Source organism: Heterodontus francisci, chromosome 6 (assembly GCF_036365525.1).
Source record: "Heterodontus francisci isolate sHetFra1 chromosome 6, sHetFra1.hap1, whole genome shotgun sequence".
NCBI lineage: Eukaryota > Metazoa > Chordata > Chondrichthyes > Heterodontiformes > Heterodontidae > Heterodontus > Heterodontus francisci.
In genome coordinates, this window is record NC_090376.1 from 123,179,833 (window position 1) to 123,201,377 (window position 21,545).

The 21,545-nt window shown below is 40.0% G+C and overlaps 1 protein-coding gene across 13 annotated transcripts in view; it reads right to left on the reverse strand.

Moving 5' to 3' along the window:
• Positions 1-21,545, reverse strand: part of mbnl2 (muscleblind-like splicing regulator 2) — a 176,539-nt gene that overhangs the window by 96,932 nt on the left and 58,062 nt on the right. For 8 of the 13 annotated variants that reach the window (XM_068034269.1, XM_068034268.1, XM_068034261.1 and 5 more), the window contains exon 2: positions 7,011-7,853. In XM_068034269.1, the coding sequence (XP_067890370.1) occupies positions 7,011-7,184 (174 nt within the window). In that variant the 5' untranslated portion in view covers positions 7,185-7,853. Of the gene's footprint in view, positions 1-7,010; positions 7,854-7,991; positions 8,051-8,381; positions 8,500-18,797; positions 18,828-20,965; positions 21,094-21,545 lie in introns of those variants that run through there. The other 5 variants (XM_068034265.1, XM_068034263.1, XM_068034266.1 and 2 more) reach the window with 5 other exon arrangements.

A 21,545-nucleotide genomic window follows, 5' to 3' on the forward strand; every position in this document is an offset into this window, starting at 1 on the left:
AGGCTTTGGGGATGCAGGAGGTGGGTTACTTGCTGCAGAATTCCCAGCCTCTGACCTGTTCTTGTAGCCACAGTATTTATGTGGCTGGTGCAGTTCAGTTTCTGGTCAATGGTAACCCCCAGGATGTTGATAGTGGGGTATTCAGCGATGGTAATAACCCATATTCAGATAAAGATAATATAAACAGGCATGCAGACAACCATGCTTGTTATGTGAGCAACATATACAAATGTATGCCAAAATTTATGAAATAATTTTAGTGTTTAGTCTGGAGGGCTTATCCCTCCAGACACTCTTACCTCCTGGCTTTTGGAAAGGATAGCGAAGTCACTTCTGTCACAGTACCTTGATTAAACTGGTCAATAAAATAGTCTCATCTCAATGGCAGCATGCCAGCAAGTGCTTTGCTGGATTACATTTCAGTAAACAGAAGTTAAAATCAACCCAATGACAAGTCTTTAAACGACAGCCCACGTAGAACAATGAGCTAACTTAAACAAGAGATAGAAAGCACCTAAAAAGGTTTTGCATAAAAGCTCCTCCAATTTCAAGAATGGCCTCAATGGCAGCAAGTTCTGGCAGCTCTTTCACCTCGGAGAGCTGAGCTTGACCTCAGTGAAAAGAACGATCAAACTTGCATTTGTATAGCACCTTTCACAACCTCAGAACTTCCTGAAGCACTTTTTCAGCCAATAGTGTACTTTTGACATGTAATCGCTGTTGCAGGAAATGCAACAGCTAACTTTCACACTGCAAGGTCCTACAAAAACAGCAATGAGTCCTCTTCTTGCCAATCAGAAGGTATAAGGGTCCCAAGGATATAAATAATTTTAGTTTGAATCTAATTCCACCTCCACAGTACAAACTACCACAGTTCAACATAGTAAAATAAAACTGCTAGTTCAAATAATTGAGAAAAATGTCACACATTTACAAATTTAAGACAATGGTTGAGATTCACTCCACTGGATGCAATTTATTGGCTGGGGACTGGCTCGTGATGATACAGAGTGCAAGAAGTGGAAAAGTATTCTGTGCATTATTGACATTTCTCACTTGTAGAGTACACTCATCAAATCACACTTTGATAAAGCCTCCAGTTCTGGACAGAGTCACAAGGCAACCATTCAAGTCCTGGAGGCTGTGCATAAAAGTCCCAGGAGACAGATCGCAGCATCAAAGAAAGAGAGTTTTAAGGAAAAAATGAGTTTTAAGAAACATCCCAAATCATTTTGCATACAATTAATTACTTTGAATTCAACAATGTGCTTTTATAGCACCTTTAACACTAGAACATCCCAAAACACTTCACAGGAGCATCAAAAAAAAATTGACACCAAGCCACATAAGGAGATATTAGGGAAAATGACTTGGTCAAAGAGGTAGCTTTTAAAGAACGTTTTAAAAAGGAGAAAAGAGAGATGGCAAAGAGGTTTAGGGAGGAAATTCCAGAGCTTAAGGCCTGGTCAGCTGAAGGCGGGCCGCCAACGATGGAGCAATTAAAATTGCGGATGTGCAAGCAGCCAGAATTGGAGGAGCACTGATAATGGAGGGTTGTAGAGCTGGAGAAGATTACGGAGATAGGAAGGGGTGAGGCCATGGAGGGATGTGAAAATGAGGAGAATTTTTAAATGGCGTTGCTTAACCAGGAGCCAATGTAGCTCAGTGAGCACAGGGGTGATGGGTAAACAGGACTTGGTGCGAGATAGGACACAGACAGCAGAGTTTGGATGACCTCAAGTTTATGTAGAGTAGGAAATGGGAGGCTGGCCAGGAAAGTATTGGAATAGTCAAGTCTAGAGGTCACAAAGGCATCAGTGAGGGTTTCACCAACAAAAGAGCTGAGGTAGGGACAGAGTTGGATGATATTACGGAGGTGCAAGTAAATGGTCTTAGTGATGATGCAGATATGCAGTAGGAAGCTTATCTTGGGGTCTAATATGACACCAAAGTTCGAACAGTCTGGTTCAGCCTCAGGCAGTTGCCAGGGAGAGGGATGGATCAGTGGCTAGGGAACAGATTTTCTGGTAGGGCCCACAGACAATGGCTTCGGTCTTCCCAATAATTAGTAGGAGGAAATTTCTGCTCATCCAGTACTGGATGTTGGATTAGCAGTGTGACAATTTAGAAACAGAGAAGGGGTCAAAGAGAGGTGGTGGTGAGGTAAAGCTGGGTTTCATCAGCATATGCATGGAAACCAAAGCTTTGTTTTTGGATGATGTCACCAAGGGACAGCACGTAGATGAGATATATAATTATTATGTGGGCACATCTGACCCAAAAGTCCAGCGAACAGTAACTAGGAGAACAAACAATTAATCTGTTTTTAATGGTACTGGCTGTGGGAGAAACTGGTCAGGGCAGCAGGAGAACTCATTATGAGGAAAAACAGGAAAAGTTTGAACTTTTCATCCTTGAAAGGGATAACAGAGAGGACCTCAGAAGTACAGAAGTGAAATGGTTAAAAGTTAACATATCCCAGGAATAATACTTCTAATCAAACTATAACAACACAGGTCCAAACTACTGAACAGAAAATCTTGGAAGGATATCAAAATTTCTTCACATAAATAGCGAATGGACTTCAGGGTAAGGTAATGGAGGAAATCTCCCTGGAATTATTTAACAGATCTTTGGATGCTGCAAAAGGGAGGACAGCAGGCAGGTTCTTTCCAAATGGATAAGTGGACTGAACATCGATTTTGTGATCCTATAATTAGCATTACAAAGTGTTTAGCTTTCTAAATATGTCTCCTTTCAGATAAATATGGGCAATGAACTGATTTATAACAACTTCAGTGAAGAGTACTGAAAACAAGCTAATTGTAGAATATCTTTTAGCTGGGTTGGGAATTCATGGCAATAAGAATGAATGGAAGGTTGTTCGCTACACTGAAAGGTCTTTCCCTGATTAAATGTTAACAGTTTTATTGAACTATAGAAAATTTTTGCTGTCCAGCAGATAGATAATTTAGGACTTTAATGCACTTCAATCACTTAATCCTTAAAGAAAAATACATACAATAGGCAAAAGTGAATCAAAAGGCTGTGTTAAGGGCTATTCTTACAACATACCCTAACAATGCTATCACTATTCTGTTAGAAATTCCATTATGCAACCCTTGAGCACCAAAGACTTGAGATGGTACAATACCTTTACAGTAGCAAAAGAATGGTAACAATGCACGATTATTGGAGAGTCTCAACTTTTCCACCAAAGCAAAAAGAATCAAAGTCCTGCTTCCTTGTACTGAACAAAATATCCTGGTCCCTAGACTTCAATATGATTCCTATCAGAACTGTTCGGGGATCAGCCAGCACAAGCAGAATCTACATTAGTTTATTACTTTCTCATCATCTTCATGTCTCACCCACTCCATCCAAAAGTCTTGCAAAACTCGCCCAGTCAGGTCTTCCCCTCTGCCTGAACCAGAATAGTCTGCTCACATGCAGTACCAATACAGATTAGCAAACAATTCTGTGAAGTTATCCAAATGAGAGAAGTGGCTTTGAATGCCAGTTGCAGATGGAATTAAAATTTGCACCCTATAGCTCAATGATTTTCAGTTGCAGCTATCAGATCATTGTATGTTTTCACATCAAACAACAATTCACTATGATCAAGGTAAATATATAAACATTAAAGCACCTTTATAAATACCACAAATACCATAAATACCACTTGGATTATAGCTGACACTCCTACTACAACAAAAAGAACTTGCATTACATAGTATCTTTAACGTACAAACATCCCAATTCAGAGAATTGGAGTAAGATGATCCTTCACTGAGCTGGAGAGTGTTTAGGAATTAGGCATTCAATTGAAAGTTTGTATGAGAACATGGATTTTAAGAAGATTTCTTAAAAAGGTGGAAGGCAAATAAGAGATTTTGGGAGGGAGTTCCAAACGATATGCCGTTAAAAGCTCTGCCACCAATAGTGGGACAGAAGGAGGGCAGGATGCAAGTCAAAAGACTGAAGGATGTGGGAGGTAAGTTGGAGAAGGTTGTACAGGTGGAGTAGAATAGGACATCGAGAGATTAGAAGACAAGTATGACAATTTTAAATTTAAAGTACTGGGATACATTGAACCAGTGTAAGTCTGCAAGGAAGGACAGGTGGGCTTAGTGTCGGGCAGGGTACGAGCAACTGTATTTTGAATAAATTGGGAATGTGGATAAAGAAAAGCCAGTAAGGAGAGCATTGGAACAATCAAGCCTAGAGGTGACAAAAATATCCAACAGAGGTTTTAACACTGGAGGGAATAAGGTGGGGACAGAGACAAACAATGCTGTGGACATTGAAATAAACAGTTTCGGTGACAGAGAAAATATGGGATTTCAAGCCCATCTCAGGATCGAGAGAATGATTTGTTAAATCTAAGAGAGAGGCCAGGGAGGAGGAAGGAGTCAGCATTAAAAGGAGAGTTTGTGGTGATCAAAAACAATGGTTTTGGTTTATCTGACATTCAACTGAAGGAACCCTTAACTTGATGTCAGATGGGTAGTCTGACAGCATAGAAGTGATGACAGAATCAAGAGGACTGGTCCAAAGGTACGGCTAGATGTCATCAGCATGCACGTGGAAGCTGACTCCATGCCAGCAGATCGCTAAGGGTCACTGAAAAAGCTAACATGCAGATACAGCAAGCAATTAAGAAGGCAAATTGTATGTTGGCCTTCATTACAAGAGAATTTGAGTGTAGGAGTAAAGATGTCTTACTGCAATTATATCGAGCCTTGTTGAGACCACGCCTGGAGTATTGTGTGCAGTTTTGGTCTCCTTACCTAAGGAAAGATACACTTGCTATAGAGGGAGTGCAACGAAGATTCAACAAACTAATTCCTGGGATGGAGGGATTGTCCAATGAGGAACGATTAAATAGACTGGGTCTTTATTCTCTGGAGTTAAGAAGAATGAGAGGTGATCTCATTCAAACATAGAAAATTCTTACAGGGCTCGACAGGGTTGGTGCAGGAAGTAGGTTTCCCCTGGCTAGGGAGGCCAGAACCAGGGGACACAGTCTCAGAATAAGGGGCAGGCCATTTAGGACTGAGATAAGGAGGAGTTTCTTCACTCAGAGGGTAGTAAATCTTTGGAATTCTCTGCTCCAGAGGGCTGTGGAGGCTCAGTCATTGAGTATGTTCAAGACTGAGATTGATAGATTTCTACATATTAAAAACATCAAGGTTTATGGGGCTTGCGCAGGAAAATGGTGTTGAAGTAGATCAGCCATGATCTCATTGAATGGCAGAGTGGGCTCAAAGGGCTGAATGGCCTACTCCTGCTCCTATTTCTTATATAAATCAGGAAAAGGAGTGCGTGGGTTGGGGTGGGGCGGGGGCAAGGACAGATCTTCAGAAGATTCCAGAGATGATAATACTGTGAAGGAAAGGGAAGCCATTGCTAAAGATGTGCTGGCTGTGTCCAAATAGACAGGAGTAGAACCACACAAGGGCAGAACCACAGGAGTATATGATCAACCAGTGTTGAATGCTGCAAAAAGATTGAGGAGGTGAAGAAGGGGCACAGCAGCATTGTCAATATTACAAAGGCTGTCATGGAGCTATGAGGTAATGACATAGTCTGGTAATTTAGAGGGAAAACATATGAAGTGATGAATGGCTCAAAGGTGGGTTTTTGTGTGTAAAGGGGTGATGGCAGCAGTATTGAAGTGGAAAGACAGTGCTTAAAAGCAAGGGAACCATCAAGAGTATCATGGGGCCAGGAGTGGTAGCAGATTAGGAAGGAAACCTCAAGAGCAAGAGATAAATCCCATGGAAGAGGCAGTTGAAGGGGATAATTGGACTGATGAGGGAAATACTGCTTAGTGACAAGTTGCTGGAAAAGTTGGAGACTGGAATGGAAGGTGAGAGGAAGCAGAGGAAACAGCTGCTCGGATGATTTCAATCTTGATATTAAAAGCTCTATGAATTCCCTGCATTGGGCATTAGAAGCAAGAATGGAGAGGACAGAAGTAGTTTGAGGAAGCGCTTAGTTGTGAAGAGGACCCTTTGCCGTCCAGGACGAGCTTAGAATAGCAGTGTTGGCAGTAGAGACTGTTACATGGCACACCAGATCTGGAGAATGATTGATGCCTTTTTTCCAACAAAACAAACTGAGAGGAGAGGAAATGGTTTCATAAGCCTACAACAGCTGAGGTGTCATGCTGGATGGAGAGTTTTGGAAGTTATGAGAAAATCTGAGGGGACGGGCTGATTGGCCTACTCCTGTTCCTATGCTCCTAATTACTGGGAGGCTTTCCCATCATCAAACGGTGAGGGCAGTGGGACTGTGGGAGGAGAACCTAGGTGGCAAAGGAGACAAAGTAGCAGTCAGAGCTAGTCTCAAAAATGACTGAGACCCTGAGTGTCGAGAGGCTTTGAGCAATAACAAGGTTAAGCAGCCAGGTCAACTTTATGAGAAGGGCAAGACTGAGCCAGGATGATAGCGCAAAGAAATCAAGGGAGAAGGGGCAGAAGGATTTTGGCATCGATGGATACTGAGGATAAGGGAACAGTGCAAAGACTGAAAGGAAGAAAGAAGGGAGGAGGATATTTTGCCGATTAAGTCTTGTATGCAGCTTTGAAGGGCAGAAAACAATGTTTTTAGAATATGTTTTTGCAGAGAGATATACAAGTGTCTGGACTCTTGAAGATGTAAGTAATAGAAGTGGATTATACAGGAGGATTTTTATATAGCAGTAGTATGAGTTCGAGATAAAATCTCTATTTTCAAAGAGGCCATAAGGTAAATATGTAACAATCATCTGAACATTCTCATAGAGGTCCTTAAAGACATTTTTAATGCATTCCTACAAGCAGGTATTGTATTTTAACACAGAATACTAATTTTCAATACACAGTTAAAACTTTTGTGAAATTCTAACATGAATGCACATTTCTAAGATAGTTACAATTGCTAAAGTTTCCAAAGCAGATCAATGGCTATGGTGCCACAAAACTAGAAACTGCATTATTGAAATGCTTGATGTTAAAATTCCTTACCTTAAGGGAATCAAAGCATGCAATAACTCGCCCATTTTCAACCTGACAGCTTTTTGGTGGATGTGCAAACTTGCATTCCTGGTCTGAACGTGAACATGTCCCTCTCTGAAACTGTCTGCACACTTCTAATGTCAGCCATTTTGTATCACGTACTTGAGTAACGTTTACAGCCATAATAAATCGTCAAAGTGAAATGTGGTTCAGAACAGCTTACTATCAGGATTCTTGGGAAAAGAATGAAGTAGCCAACAGAATGAAAATCAAAAATATAGCTCTTTTTAAAATATAAAAATGCCTCTTAATGGTCATAAAAGCAGAAAATTACTTCATAAAATGCTGCTGGAGATTTGGTTTGCTGTGTGCCAGTCAACATTAAAACAGATAACAGTCAGCAAGCAGTCACCAGTTGGGATCTGTGGCCTTCAGTTGTGGGGTTTTAACCCCTTCTTTGTGGAACGGTTGGCTGTTTTAAATATATTTCTGCTGACACAGCACTTTGCTGCTTTTAATAAAAAGTTATTTCGATGCAACCACACCCATTGATTGAATACTAATCGCGTTCGAGTCACTTCCAGTTATTGATATTACTGCATTCGGCACACTCAGCTCTCTGAATGTTGGTTTAGTTCCTCTTGCAGCAGATTGTTGTTCCGGTTTTTGATGTTACGGCCAGTTTAAGATGAGGCAGCAGCTACAGATGCAGCAGAAACGTTTTCTGTTTTCAGTTGCACGTTAGGCCAGACATTTGTCTAACTGGCAGCAAACAAGTCTCAGAAGAGCAGACTGACCTAAGAGCAGTTCCAAGTAACACAGACTTCAGAAAAGGCACTTATTATCACTGACCTGTTGATAAAAGAAAAAAAAAACAAAATTATGTTTTTGCACAGTTACTTTCACTCTATTTAAACCAGCACTGCTATATTGTATGAAGCTGTTGATCACTTTCAATGTACTCGAGATAAGAACGGAAGCAGTACTAACAAGGCAGCATACTGCAGTCAGCCATGCTATTGCAGATTAAAAAAAGGAGTTGGCTTTCCTCATGAAACTATGCTTGATGGAGGGAACAGCCAATCGCAACAAGTATTGCGGCAATATTCTGGGCAGCAGTCCAATAGTCTGATGTATCTCATAAATGGCTGTGTGTGCCAGATGACACTATGCTCTCTATATTGAAAATGCCTCAACCAAATGCGACCAGCCCTAATGCTATATAGAGGTACTGTATGCCTGGCTTCAAACTGATTGGAAACTCATCGACACAGACTGCATTTCTATTAACTCAATCACTTCTACTATTAACTCTATTCCCCCTCTATTTCCCATATTCTAAAATAAAGAAAAGGCAGTCACAACCTTCAGCTCCCTTACCTGGAGGAAAATGGACATACAGTAATTCAGTCAATGTTTCACTAACATCTGCGAACACTTACATCTATAGACGCTGAGCTGTGAAAGGGAACCACAGAAGGTAATGACGGAATGGGGGTGGGGAAAGTAAACAGCGCAGATTCTGTCAAACAGGCAGCAGCTATATTCTACTTCCTTCATGATTTAACCCTATGAATGCTAACTAAGAATGAACACATCTTTAAATGTTAAATTTTGATCAAGACGAGATAATTGTGGGATACTGAATTACTCATTTTAACAATTGTAGAACGTCTGATTTGAAAAATATAGACTTAAATTACAACTTAGTTTTAAAACACAATGTTCTGACTGCTGGCTGTTCTTTCAAACACAACTATCATGGGTCATATGACACACAGTAGAGCAACAATGAACCATAACAGAATTAAACTATGATCTCTAAACAATTCAGCAATTAAAATACTATTCACCAATAAGACTTTTAAAGTATACTGTACACATTAATAAACCAATTTCTTGGCGGAACGTTGTATTATTGTTTAATTACAAGAGAATCAGCAATATATTTCAGTGGCATGTGCTCCAGCAATGCTAGCACTATCCATACATAATTTTAGTGGCGTGTTTAAACTTTGTCAGTCATAGGTATCAAACCAGATCCAATATCCAAAACTTGAACAACATAGAACAGTAGGACTGTGTAGGAGGAGTAATTACTCTGGACAACAGAAAAGCAAACATTTTAATAGGCACATGTGTATTTTTAGTATCAGTCCAAAATTAAATAATTTTGCCTCATGTGACTGATCTTTCAATAAGCTTTGTGTGGAATAGTTGTATGAGCACACACAATCTGTCCTCAGCATGCTAAATTCCTTCATCATGCAAAACCACCAGGTTCTGAGAAACCTAGGGAGAGAGTTATCCAGGCTGGTTCTGGTCCTCTGAATGAGATTAGCAAAGGTTACCCTTCTCATCCTCATCTTGGGAGTAACACATGAAATGCAATGATGGAGAAAGCGGGGGGGGGGGGGGAAGAGCGGAGGGGTGGTTCAGGGGCAGCTCAGGGTATTTACATCTGACAAGCTCAATTTGAGAGAGTTTAACATTGGCACAGGTACAATTTTTTTTAGGCTGAGCACCCGCAGGCACCAACTCATAAAAGGAGGCAAGCTGACTTGTAAACTGAAAACTGAAGACAGAAATGAAAGACCACTGGATTTAAATCAAACTTTTTATGTTATGCTGATCAAAATCAATGCATTAAGCTTGTGGCTTAAAATGTCATAGGGAGGAATATATCAAACATAGGTGAGAATAATGATGATTAAGAATAAATAATAATACAAGCCTTTTAAATCTAACACTGGACATCAATCTGCATCAATTCTAAATTTAAAACAAATGTAATTTACAACTGAAATATAAGTGAGCTGAAGCTGCAGTCAACTGATAAAGAATCACAAACACATATTCAGTACAAATTATTGCTTAACTGTTCTGGTTAAATATTTAGGATTGTATTATATTTAAAATATTACAATGCAAGAATTTCACAAAACAGTATATGGCAAATTCATAAATACATAGTGTATTAAAGTTCAAGAATTGGATTAAAAAAAACACGTTAAAAGCATAGTATTTTTCTATAATTACAAAGTAGACAAATATTAATAGGCTAAATATGGATAAAAACAGCAAAATATGAAAGATGACTAACTTGTGGGTTATAGGGGACCACTGAAGGAGAATGTAAATGTGAAGATTTTGGTGATCTATTGATGGACTGTGGTCTCTCTCTGTGCTGCAACATTCTGTCTGTGCTGGTGTTTTTCTCTACAAACCACCTTGGGCAGTTCTCACTCTCCTGCTTACTTCTTTTTCCCCTTAATATTCCTCTTTCTCAAAAGACCTTCTAATTCATTTTTTAAAATTTCTGAACTCTGCTTCAGAGATAACTTATTGGCAGACAATTCTGCATTATACCCATCATCTTTTTTTCTAACATTTTTTGAGATTATTTTTAATTTGTGTCCATCTCAACTTGATATTTATCTTCTAAACTTCCACAATCTTGAAAGACCTGTGTCAGGTCACTCTCAACCTGATCAGCTCTAATAAGGAAAAGCCCATACCACAACTATTACTACCCCACCTTTCTTGTTCACAACTTCAAAACTGTACATTTATTTCTATCCATAAACTTACTTTCTTCCATTAATTTGACTAAGGTATGCATGAAATAACTTTATAATCAGGGGTAAAAGTGCATTTGATTTGGTAACAGGATAGTAAATGATTACATGACTTTTTTAATTCATTCATAGGATGTGGGTGTTGCTGTATTGCCTATCCCTACTTGCTCTAGAAGCTGATGTGAGCTGTCTTCTTGAATATAACTGAGTGACTTGCTAGGCCATTTCAGAGGGCAGTTCAGAGTCAACTACATTGATTACATGACCTATGTTTCAACAGTTGGTCTGTTTTTTCACTCAGGTATTCAATAAGTGATGGAAAGCATCAAAAAATGCAACATAATTTAAGTGAAGTTATATTTCACTGCTTCAGTATCACCCACTGGTTAAATATTAACAGTTTTATCTGGAGTCGACTTTGGCATGCTCATAAATGCAAACATCCCTGAAAGTGCACCAAGTATTTTTTCATGTCTCTACAAGTATACAAGTGATTTTTCTCTGAGCCAGTACTGTGAAGGGGTCTGACATTTACTCTGCAAAAAAAGACACTTTGATAGCAAAGGAATAAACATAGTAAAAAAAAAATTAGAGTCAAAATTTAACATTTGGAACAAGGTCAAAACTTTTATTTAGAAGTCTTTTTTTTTTAAATTGCACTCAATGTTTGACTAATCTACAGCCAGCAGTGGAAAAATCTGTTTTTATATTGCTGATCCAAGACCATTAAAATAAAGAATCATGGTCTGTTAAAACTTTGTTGCTTTTGGTCTCATTAGATGGAAGGAACTAAGGAAAATATTACACATTAGGAATCGAGGTGGCAGATTCAAATATTAAGTTCTCCAATGCCTCTCTAATATGTTTTCTCCTCAAGTTAATTCCAGGCAGCCAGATTATTCTTGCACGTGAGAGCAGAGAGCAGTCTCACCTGCATACTACCCATCATCATGTGCATCAATTCTGCCAGGAAGTGGTCTAGACAATTTCACCAAAACTGGCAAACAGAGAAAGTTCAGATCCAAATGTTAGCTCTGACAGTTCAATGCTGCAACTCCTGGCTTAAACCAGACTAGGTTAAAATCGTTTTAACTTTTGCAATGGCCTACTCCTATTCCTATAACCAATTCACTTCCTCTATTCTCAAGATGAACATCCAGACGGAAGAAAATGTACACATTTAGAACTGAAATCTGCTCCAAGATAATTAATCTCCAATTTTGATCTTCCTTATCTAGTATGAAACTTTTCAGAGTCAGAGTCTTACAGCACAGAAACAGGCCCTGCGGCCCAACGTGCCTGTGCCGACCATCAAGCACTCATACAATCTAACCCCATCTTCCAGGACTTGACCCGTAACCGTGTGTGCTATGGCATTTCAAGTGCTCATCTAAATATTTCTTAAATGTTGTGAGGGATCCTACCTGTACCACCACTCCTCCAGGCAGTGCGTTCCAGATTCCAAACACCCGCTGGGTGAAATATTTTTCCTCAAATCCCCTCTAAACCTCCTGTCCCTTAAACCTATGCCCCCTCTGCTAAGGGAAAAAGTTCCTTCCTATCTATTCTATCAATGCCCCTCATAATTTTGTACACCTCAATCAGGTCCCCCCTTAGCCTTCCCTGCTCCAAGGAAAACAACCCGAGCCTATCCAGTCTCTCTTCATAACTGAAATGCTCCATCCCAGGCAACATCCTGGTGAATCTCCTCTGCACCCTCTCCAGTGCAATCACATCCCTCCTATAGTGTGGTGACCAGAACTGTACACAGTACTCCAGCGGTGGCCTAACCAGTGTTTTATACAGCTCTAACATAACCTCCCTGCTCTTATATTCTAGGTCTTGGCTAATAAAGGCAAGTATCCCATATGCCTTCCTTATCAACCTGTGCTGCTGCCTTCAGTGATCTATGGACAAGCACCCCAAGATTCTTCAGACCCTCTGTACTCCCTAGGTCCTACCATCCACTGTGTATTCCCTTGCCTTGTTAGTCCTACCAAAGTGCATCACCTCACACTTCTCAGGATTAAACTCCATCTGCCACTGCTCCACCTATCTTGCCAGCCCAACTTCTGTTCACTAATAACACAGTATGCACTTCTAGAAGTGTCTTTAAGAGCCATATGGAAAGTATAGTTCATTGTGCTTTCTAATTGATCTCCAATGGTGAGGAAGCCACAAAATAAACTTAATATTCATGTAGTATCTATTATTATGATATACAAATCTTGCAAATGGAATATATTATAATATACTCTTAAAAGGTGCTAATTCATTCTGTGTGCTATTTAATTCAACATGACAAAATAAAAACACATAGGTTATGCCAGAATTTGTAATGTCACTATTATCCTTTATTTCCTCAGTACTTTTCCAATAATTCTGCCTAATAATACCAGTTTGACTCCAGAACAACTAACACTTATGTAGCACTTTTAACATAACATTCCAAAGCATTTCACAGGGGCATTATAAAACAAAATGTGACATCACGCTACATAACTTATATTTATATAGTACAGTTAATGTAATACAATGACCAAGGCGCTTCTTAGGACACTGAGCCACATAAGCAGATATTAGGAGAGATGACCAAAAGCTTGGTCAAAGAGGTAGGTCTTAAGGAGTGTCTTGAAAAGAGAAAAGTGAGGTAGAGAGGCAGAGCTGTGTTGGAAGGGTATTACAGAGCTTAGGGTCTAGGCAGCTGAAGGCGGGGTCGTCAATGATGGAGGAGATGCTCAAGAGGCCAGAATCAGATGCGCGCAGATGTCTCGGAAGGTTGTGCGGCTGGAGGAGATTAGAGATAGGGAGGGGTGAGGCCCTGGAGGAATTTGAAAACAAGGATGAAAATTTTAAAATCAAGATAATGCTTGACTGGGAGTCAGCGAGAACAGGGGTAAAAGGTGAACGGGACTTGGTGTGAGTTGAGACACGGGCAGCAGAGTTTTGGATGACCTCAAGTTTACGGAAGGTAGAATGTGGGAGACCAACCAAGAGTGCATTGGAATAGACAAGACTAGAGATAACGAAGGCATGAATGAGGGTTTCAGCAACAGATGAGCTGAGACAGAGGCAAAGTCAGGCGATGTTACACACATGGAAATAGGCAGTCTTATTGATAGCATGAATATGTGGTTGGAAGCTCACCTTGGGGTCAAATATGCCACCAAGGATGCAAACAGACTGGATTAATCTCAGATTGTTGCCAGGGAGAGGGATGCAGTTGGCAGTTAGGGAACAGAGTTTGCAGTGGGGACAAAAAACAATGGGTTCACTCTTTCCAATATTTAACTGGAAGAAGTTTCTGCTCATCTGGATGTCGGATAAGCAGTCTGACAACTGAGCAACAGTGGAAGAGTCTAGAGGTGCGGTGGTGAGGTAGAGCTGGGTGTCATTAGCGTACATGTGAAAACTAATGCTGTGCTTTCGGATGATGTCGCTGAGGGGCAGCATGCAGATGCAAAATAGGAGGGGGCCAAGGACAGATCCTTGAGAACACCAGAGGTAACGGTGTGGGAGCAGGAAGAGAAGCCATTGCAAGCGATTCTCTAGCTATGACACATCGATAATAGAAACAGGTAAGAGCAATTCCAACCAGTTGGACGATAGTGGAGAGCTGCTCGAGGAGGATTGTGTGGTTAACTGTGTCAAAAACTGCAGAAGGACAAGAGGAGAAAGGCTGCAGAAGGACAAGAGGAGAAAGATCGAGAGGGCAAGGAGGGAAAGTTTACCATTGTCACAGTCACATAGGATGTCGTTTGTGACTTTGATAGGACTTGTTTCAGTTCTGTGGCATAAGGAGATATTAGGGCAAACGACCAAAAGCTTCGTCACAAAGGTAGCTTTAAGCAGCCTGTTAAAGGAGGAAAGAGGGGTAGACTGGCTGAGAGGTTTAGGGAGGGAATTCCACAGTTTAGGGCCCAGGCAGCTGAAGGCATGTCCACCAAAGATGAAACTATTAAAATTGGGGTGTGTAATAGGCCAGGATTGGAGGAACACAGAGATGAGGGCTGTGGGACTGCAAAAAATTAGAGGGAGGGGGCAAGGCCGTGGAGGGATTTGGAAACAAGGAGGAGAATTTTAAAATTGAGGCATTGCTTAACCAGGAGCCAATGTAACTCAACGAGCACAGGGGTGATGGGCGCATGGAACATGGTACGAGTTAGGACACAGGCAGAGTTTTGGACGATGTCAAGTTGACGGAGTGTAGAACATGGGAGGCTGGCCAGGAGTGCATTGGAACAGTCAAGTCTAGAGTAAGTCTAGAAGGCATGGATGAGGGTTTCAGCAGCAGAGGAGCTGAGGCAAGGGGTGGAGTTCGGTGAAGTTACTCCAGGATTTGGACAGGGGAAGACCGAACAGAGAACTCAGCTAGATTTTTCACATCTTGCTAGCTTTTACTTTTTGAAACAAACCTCTGTTTCTAGCCCATTCAATCCATCAGTTGCTTTTTTTTGTAATAGTTAGCATTTTGTGGCCTCAACTTCATCTGTTCTTCTCCGCTCATCTTGGTCAGTTCGATGGGGCTGCGGGGGGTCAACAGATAGAGGGGGAACACTATTCTGGTAGGGCAGTCTGCACCCTGATGTTACCCGCTTTTTCCTTCTCAGATTCATGGGCTGCTATAGCCTGCTCCACTTGGCCAGTTTTCCAGTTACTATTTCTACCTGCCTCACTCATCACCACTTCTGTCTCTCAAATTCTGCAAAATTTCTCTCATTATGCTTCCTAGTGCCTCATTCTAATATCATTTCAGTAATTTCGCCATCTTTTGTTTTCTATTAATGCATTTTACAAGTCTTTCTATTTCTTCTTTCATGTGTGCAGGGAAGTGCTTCTGTGCATTTTCTCTCCTCATTCTCTTTGTTCTGTTCCTTTTTAAATGCTGTTAATTTTCAATATCTTCCAGTTCTGACAAAAGGTCTCCATCTGCAACGTTCTATCCGCACATGCCAAATGACCTGCTGAGTGTTTCCAGTAGTACTTTTGTTTCCTATAAAGGGATCACTTGCCCTACCTTTTCAGAACTGACAAAAGATCTCTGACTAAAATGTAAATCTATCTTTTCAGGTAATAACAGGCCTGCTGTGCAACATCTTCTACTTTTCTTTCACAAATACTACTGCTGAAAGAACCTCCACTTTCTGAATAATTTGGATAAGCACCCTGTGTTTGATAAATGCCATTTTTGTTTATATTTAAATGCTGTAATTAGAGGTCAGTGCGGCAATGACCAATGCTAGTAGCCCCAGCTATATCTGCTGACTATAGATACTCACCCAAATTACCATGAAAAGTTTTTTAAAATCTAATAAATATTACAATATATAGAAAAGCATACCACTTTTTTTAACGTCAATGCCAAAAACATTGAGGGTTCATCCAGTGTTTCTGTTTTTGCAACAAAGCTAAAACTGCAATATAATAGTCACACAACTCAGCCGAATTCCAGAGGGGTGAGACTCACTGCAAGAGCCAGTCCAAACATTTGGGTTTGACACCAAATCCAGTACAACCCAACCCTAGTGAAGATGGCAAAACAAGGTTTCAAGAGTGCCAAGGTAGGGTCCCTTTGACCACCTGCACACTTTTTTCAACATATCAGAGGTTAATTAAAATGCTTATACAGTATTGACACTCCTACCTTTGCTTTCTAAACATTTAAGTTTTTATGTGAAAAACTAATAAAGGTGGTTAACAGTGGTTTGGGTTTTTATTTCTAAGGTGTAAGAGGCACAACTGCTGAATCAACACATTTAATAGCTACATCCCATTAATTGCAATGTGTTTAGTTGTTTGGGGGGGTTGCCAATTTACAATCTTGTACTTGTTTTGAAAAAAGAATCTTCGCTGCCCAACAAAAATGTGCAGCATTTTCAATACTACTTGAACGCTCCTCATGCCTTATCCAGATTTAAGATTAAGAGATCAGCACACGCCAATTACAAGCCAATTTAAAGAAAAGGGGTGCAAAAAACCCTAATCTATAGACCCAGAGTTGTACTGTTTGCAGTAATATTCAACATAGATTTCCCCCAACAGTACTGGGAGTTAAACAGTACTACACAATCAAGTGGTTTTGTGAGGAGCTGAAATGAAAGACCACACCCTTGCTGACTGGAGCTGGATTTGCGGCAGGATGATTTGGACATTGTCAGATTTTCCTTCCACCCCTCCCAGTGGAAATTTCGCCATTATAAAGCACTCCACCCACACAGCCTGGCCAAGAGCTGATGGAATGGATTCTAAAATGTGGCCAGAATGATAGGCACCTCAGGAACTCAAAATTTCACCACCTTACTAAAAGATCTGCAATGTAATACCTACGTATCTCATTTGCCTGATTGTCAAAATTAGCAAAACCATGTTTAATAATGCAACTATGGTGCAAGTTGAGAAAAATCAACAGCCTTATTTCCAGGGTAATTTCTGCATTGTGCAAATTAGATTTATTTTAAAATTAATGAGCTTGCTTTCATTCTGCACCAGAACCGGAGTAACCAATAGGCTGTGCAACACCTCTCTCACACAAGTAAGGAATAACTCAAGAGGAACAAAGCAGCTTAATTTCTGCAGTGGCTTATCTGACAAAATGGATCATGCAGTAGAGTTTTTTTTCTGAAGTTACTTTACAAGGTTTTCAGGCTTGTACATTCTGTAATGTGATTTGACAAACAGCTGTATTTTTTCTGGTTGCTTGGAGCTATCATGCTCAAGATTAAAACTGAACCTCAAAAAACATCTTTGTTTCAAGTCTACACAACCTGGACAAGTCCGAAACAATTTCCAAGGATTGGTTCAATTAGTACGCTAACTGTAACAATTTCAGGAACGACAGTTGAAAAGGCAGATTATGGTCTTTTCTTCCTGTGATAATCAAACCTAAAGATTATGAACTTTAGAGAAAACTACACATTAAATTCCATAAACACTTTCTTTTGATAAAGATACAGTACTGTATCTTCTTGTGGAGACAATTTCCTAACAGGATGGCTTTGTTAGAACAGATCCTGCAATGATTACATTTGAAATCACAGCCAAGGGTGGGGCATCCTGTCTTTTTTTTTTGTCTACTTGTGTCAACAATGTTATTGGACAACAATCAGGCTCAAACATAGTAGTTCAGAGTTAGCACTGAAAGTTTACACCTAAGATCTCAGTAAGCCCTAAAGCTTTAAATTCCTATGTCTACACTCACTGAAAGGGCATTACGATTAAAGGGGAAAGGGAAGTCTGGGAGTAGGGGGATACATAAGATACCATTTCCTCTTCAATGATCACATAAAAAAGACCTTTTTCTTTTAAGAAAAGGGGAGAGCCTCACATTTCCTAAGCAAACACTCACCATTTACAGGGCCACTCGAGGAGCATTTAAGTGAATTAATTTTAATGCCACTTTAAATCAGCCTGGGAGGCAAACCAGAGCACCCAATCTTAGAGAAAACATGTGCAGCTGGCTGGGTAAGTTGCAAACACTGCCAGTATAGCGTTTTCTGAAATTTTGAATCCCATTAAATCAAATAAAGCCAATTCAGGACCCAGGTAGTTTTTCTCCTCCAGTACCATCAATGGATTGATCCTATAGGGAAGGAGACCCAAAATAATGTGTATCCATTAGGGCAGAAAATATAACATACTTTTAAAAATGGTAATAAATATTTTAATAACTTTTCCCCATGGACAGTGGTGGGGGGTTACTTTGAAGAGAGTATACTCTTTCAAGATTTTCATTTTCTTTTAATCTGCAAATTTATTCCACATTCCTGCATTAAAGATTTTGTGCTAGTGGTACTATTGATGAATATTCTTTTGCCATCTTGACTGAGTTAAACTCACCATTAAAACAAAACGGCATGCTTTTCATTAGAACATGGAAGTTAGTAAGCAGCAAGAATAAGCACATTAAACTGCTTGTTACACTAAATTGTCTTGAAAATTCCGATTTTTAAAAAAATTCGCAAATAACTTGCAATGTTTAATATAATGCAAGATGTTGATTCAAGCCAAAATTTGTAATGATTTCCATCACATCTGACCCAAGCTGCTGTTCATTATACCATAGTTAGAACCAATGTAGTTTGAGTCATTCTAAGAATTGCGTTGCACAGATCGTCAGTGTTAAGCTCATTAAAAGAAAAACAGAATTGCAAAAACTACAGCACATTTTGTTTTCTTCATTCATGTCAATATTGCAAACAACATATTGATGTTAACTCACCAGTTAACACTACTGCTGCTCTCCATTGTTCTTTTTGTGAGAGGGAATATAAACGACAAAATGGAAAACAATTACAACGAAACCATATTGCAAATTATCTGCATTATATATTTTCAAAAATTCTTCGAAGTTTTATAAAAGTTTTTTTTTGGGGTGGGGGGGGGGGGGGGGGTGGGGAAAGGGAGGAAGTGAATACAAAGCTGGATAAATGGTAGAGTTCGGTGCTCAATGTCATGTTGGTGCTGCTAGTTCCAAACGTATGGATCTTATACATCCACAGTAGAAACATCAAAGCAGGCTTACTGGATTTGCTAAATCTGGCAGCAACAAAGAGCCATTTTTATGTTCTAGGCATCAGAAGCTGGCAGCACTCACACAGTACCAAACAGAAATAAAAACAGTTATTACCGTTATTATTCTGAAAGACTGTCTTGTTCACCAGCAGCATAATTGTAACAACTGGGGAAGGCACCAGACAAAAGCTGCTTTCATACTGCATGAAACTTGTGCTGCAGTCACTGCTTCCCAATGTATAGGTCAGGTTCAGCCAGTGACAACCCCAAAGTGAACTCTCGAGATTCTCTAAAGCAGTTTTAAAAAAACACCTTTATGGCCACCAATTTAAGTGAATCCAGAAAGTTTACTTAAGTGCTGCCTGTTTTGCTGAGTATTTTCCAGCATTTTCTCTTTATATTTCAGATTTCCAGCATCTGCATCATTTTACCTTTTGTATTACGTTTATTTCAGGGTTGTGGTCAGCTGCTCCATGCCCATGAATTGGGCAGTATTAGCACAGCAATTAATTAACAGAAAAACAGCTAAGTATATACTTCGGTCTTTTCAGGATTACTTTCACTCTTACACCTTGAAATCTTGTTTACCTCTTTTGATAAATGTAACAACGCATTATCAAAGGGAAAAAGAAAATCACTATGTTTACCTACAAACAACAGTGCAATCATACGCTCTTCGAGGTCTACCACCTAAAGTCTGTTCTGATTCATTTACAGTTATGTTATTCTCTAACTGAGGTTTCCTGTGTGACCATTTCCATTCTGAATCAAAACACACCAGTAGTTATCAACTTTAATATTTACTACAGTTGAAAAGAGTACAATCACACCATTTTTACTTGTATATTTGAGTGTATTAGCATTCGGAGTTGCTCAGAACCATAAAAAATTTCCACATGAGCCATCATAAATTGCTTTTTTAAATCAATTTTCTAAAGGTTAGATCAAGGCCCTGCCCATAATGAACCTTTCTAAAGATTTAATGAGATACAGTTCCCGCCTGCACACATTTTGAAAGTCCTTCCCTTCTGAGCAAGCTAATACAGACCTATAAACATCTGAGCAGATACAAGCACATCTATATGTTAAAATTCTTACATAGCTTGCATGCTTCACTAAAACCTGCGATGTAAACAGTTCCAATACAAATAACAATGCTAAAATTTCATCACCTACTGGTTACATCACTAGGCGGTGCTCTAATGGGACATCAATGATTGTCATCTCCACTGGCCTGTAACAGCTCCCTGTCACATCACCAGATGGTGCTGTATAGCTTGATCATCCTCTGGCACAGTTTATATTTAACAACTATTTCCTGGAGTTGGTAAGCAATACATTTTATTTTATATTCTGGAAAACTTTCATCAGACAGGAGATCCAATAAACATATCAAAACTTCGATTTCAAAGTAACATCAATTAGGAAAAACGATTCGTACTGCTAATTAATGAGTATGAATTTAAGATCACCAAAAGAATAGAGGGAGGGAGGTCAGGAGATTTTTTTATGCAGAGAGATTTGATAGAACATGTGACTGCCAGAAAAAGAATAACGAACTTGGGGAAAAGACAGAATGATTTGCTATGTCCTCTCAGGTGAACATAAAAGATCCCATGGCCACTATTCCAAAAGGGGAAGTGGAATTGTCTGCAGCGTTCTGGCTAATATTTATCCCTCAAACAGCATCACAAAAACAGACTATCTGGCCATTATCACATGAGTGAGCTTGCTGTGCGCAAATCAAGTGAAGAGATTCTTATATTATAACAGTGACTGCTTCAAGAGTATTTAATTGGCTGTGAAGTGCTTTGGGATGCCCTGTGGTCGCGAAAAGAGCTATATAAATGGAAGTTCCGAAGACGGGTCACTGACCTGAAACATTAACTCTGCTTCTCTTTCCACAGATGCTGCCAGACCCGCTGAGTGATTCCAGTATTTCTTGTTTTTGTTTCAGATTTCCAGCATCCGCAGTATTTTGCTTTTATTATATAAATGGAAGCCTTTATTTAAAAAACGACAACAGTTTTATCCAAAAACAGTTCAAGAGAGGCAGAATTTAGCAAATCACCAGTTCTTTAATTTAAAAGCTGCTCTCACCTCTGCTCCCACTGTTGGCTGAAGTGCAACATACATATTTAAATTGAAAATTCCTCCCAGCTCCACTTTTTTGACTCTCTTCTTGGCCTCACTAAAGTCTCAAATCCCAATCCGGATGTTTTTTAAAAAATTGCCTCTACCTTTGTCCTTGATATTGTGTGTGTGAGAGAGTCAGACAGACAGGGCGAGAGAGACGGGGGGAGAGGGGGAGGGAGGGCGAGAGAGACGGGGTGGGGGGGGGGGGAGGGAGAGGGGAGGAGGAGGGGGGAGGGAGAGGGAGAGGGGAGGAGGGGGGGGAGGGAGAGGGGAGGAGGGGGGGAGGGAGAGGGGAGGGAGAGGGGAGGAGGGGGGGGGA